The 2,744-nt window shown below is 44.2% G+C and overlaps 1 protein-coding gene across 1 annotated transcript; it reads right to left on the reverse strand.

Moving 5' to 3' along the window:
* Positions 1-1,030: 1,030 nt before the first annotated feature.
* On the reverse strand, positions 1,031-1,567 carry LOC308414790 (S-adenosylmethionine decarboxylase proenzyme-like; the record flags this gene model as incomplete). Its single annotated transcript, XM_080910022.1, has 1 exon — positions 1,031-1,567. The coding sequence occupies one exon, from the start codon at positions 1,565-1,567 to the stop codon at positions 1,031-1,033; it is 537 nt and encodes a 178-aa protein (XP_080766148.1).
* Positions 1,568-2,744: the final 1,177 nt, after the last annotated feature.

A 2,744-nucleotide genomic window follows, 5' to 3' on the forward strand; every position in this document is an offset into this window, starting at 1 on the left:
AATTCTGGAAGGAGATACTTTTTTTTTTTAATCATTATTAAGTCTCACTTTACTGCTGAGAAAATCAGAGAGCCTGGGAATCAAAGACGTCTTTTGCTTAGATGCTCACTGCAGCTATTCTCTACAATTCAGAAGGGTCGGTCAGGCAAATTCAGAAGTGTGTCCGTCCTGGCACTTATGACAGAGGGATGCTTGTTTCGTGGCCCACAAAGTAACTTTCTCCTAACGCAGATGCCGGTGCTCCTCATATCTTTCTGCACCGTCCGAATCCCTTTTTAATAAAGCCTGAGCCATCTGAGTTTGAACCAAAGCAAAACATCTTTTCTTAAAAGCATACCGCCAGGATACTTTGTATACAACAGTCCTGGACCTTGGCAAGTCCCTAACTAGGAAGTTGTGGTTGTCCTTGTCATCTTCTTCCTCTCCTCCTTGACTCCTCCTTCCTGGAAGAAAACCTTTAATTGCTACCGCATAAAAATCTGTTTTAATTAAATTTGGTCTGGACTCATATGAGTAGAGAATATGCTCCAGAAAGTGGAGGTAAATGGGTGTAAAACTCTGACAGCAGTTTAATGGAACTTTTGCAGAAGCTCTGCTAAGGCCCCATCCAATGGGGACGGAAAGCCTAGTCTGTGGGGGATTTGGGACGATGCCTGCAGAAATATTGCACTGTACATAAACCAAATTGAATCTTTTCCACAAGTGTCGTAGATTCATACAGTCAATGTTCTTTTCTACATGCACTTCAGCTCCACAGCAAGAGTGGTACAGAGCACCTAAACACAGAAGAGAGCGTTCAGGCAAGATATCTCACTCTCCGATATAATAATGCATACGCTTCAAATTGACTGCCCTATCAATCATTACACCTAGAGCTCTCTGTAACTACAAGGTGGTGGTCATGTCACCATGGACCCCAGGATCAACATCTAGAAAGCAGCCACCACCTCCTGTGTGTCTTCTCTTTTTGTGTCTCTTTTCTTCCTCTTCTTCATGTGTTCCTAATCGCCTCTGCCATTGTTGCTGTTTCTTAGCAAAACTGGTAAAAAACAATTCTGCAATCGTTGAACGTAGCACTCTGGCACTCTAGACGATTAAAACCATCCACCTTCTGGGGCGATGAATGCACCGTGTGACATTTAGAATTCTGATTAACAAACAAGGTGGTCATAAATTTTCCTGGCTTGAAGACTTGCAGAACTTTCCTGATCAGGTCGTCATAGGAGGTCTGCCTTAGGTTTGTTTCAAAGCTGACATAAGAAAACACTGGTTCTGGAGTGGTGTGAATAATCCAGTATGCCCCATCCGATTTAATTCCATTCATTGAGTAGCCACAGGAATTGCACAGGGAGGCATCGATGACAGAACCTAGTATCAGGTGACAAATTCCACTCTCATGAGTGACAGACACCCTTGCAGTAACACCATCTTTCATGTAGAACTGGTCCATAACTGCTGGGTCAAGCTCACTCATCAGAATTTCCACGCTATGATCAAGCTGACTGATGACTTGGCTCTCGATCTCTGGGAGATCCAAAATACACAAGTACCAACAGTCAGAATTCATACGTCCCACACAATACGCTGCTCCATTTGGAAAAACTGCATTAGGAAGCTCGATTTCCAACCATCCAAACACTCCATACCTGCCATGGAGTAAAACTCGAACTTTTGTGCTCACTTTGAGAGACCTGTTGACCCTGTTGCTTATGTAGCTGAAGATAGCAGTGTCTGGCATCAATGTGACAAGAGGCTTTTGTTCCAGAGAGGGTAAGGTTTCCCAATGTAGGGGAATGACAAGACAATGGCGTGGAGAGGTGGGTAAGAAGGGAGTGCGCCTTTGTGAAGGCAACTTGAGGGGGAAGGGAATTGAGCGGGCAGGGTAAAGGGATAGCATCTCAAATGTAAATACAGAGTATCTAATGAAAAGAGAAGAAGAATGAGAAACACTCAATTTCTTCCTGGATATTCTGGTGTGGGTACCCTTGGTGAAAATGTGTTTCCTAGCAAGCTTCAACAGTGGAAGCAGCGCTTTCAGTAAGAGGGTGGCCCCACTTGTCTTCAAAATGAAACGTCTCTTGGAGACAAACACGCTGCTCTCATTGAGTGCATAAGCTTCCTGCTTGTCAGTCTTTGTCACACGTATGATTGGGCACTGCACATCCTTCAAAAGGACATCCACTCAGACCTTTGGATGGTACAAAGATCGCCAGATGCATGCCTTTGTCAGACTGCTGTCTGGAAAGCCACACCTCCAGCTGCTTCTCGGTTCCTTTAAAACAAAATGTGCAGCTTCCATGACCGTGAAAGTAGTGAACGACCACCAACCACATAAAATCAACTAATTTCAATCTCTACTTCTGCAGCTCCTGCAGCTCCTGCAGCTCCTGCAGCCACTGCGGGTTGTTGCAGCTATGTTACTAACGTTCGGGATCCTTTTTAACTTTTTTCTTTATTGTAATTTTATATTAACTGTTAACAAAAAGACTAATAAAAATTTCCCGACTATTTTCATGAGCAGGACTTGAACGTGACTCTGTTGGAAACGGAGGCAGGTACAGTTCAGTCTCTTGTAGACCACTGCTTTCCCATCAGAGAGTGTTGAGAGAGCCCTAGCTAATGGTGGCCACACTGTGGCACAGGTCTTCTAATAAGTGCAGGCATGTGTGTCTGGAACAACGTTTCCTCATGTCCAGGCTATGGAAGCAATAATATGCCAAGCTCCTAAAAGACACTGTCGCCTT

This window comes from Micromys minutus, assembly GCF_963924665.1.
Source record: "Micromys minutus genome assembly, chromosome: X".
NCBI classification, from domain to species: Eukaryota; Metazoa; Chordata; class Mammalia; order Rodentia; family Muridae; genus Micromys; species Micromys minutus.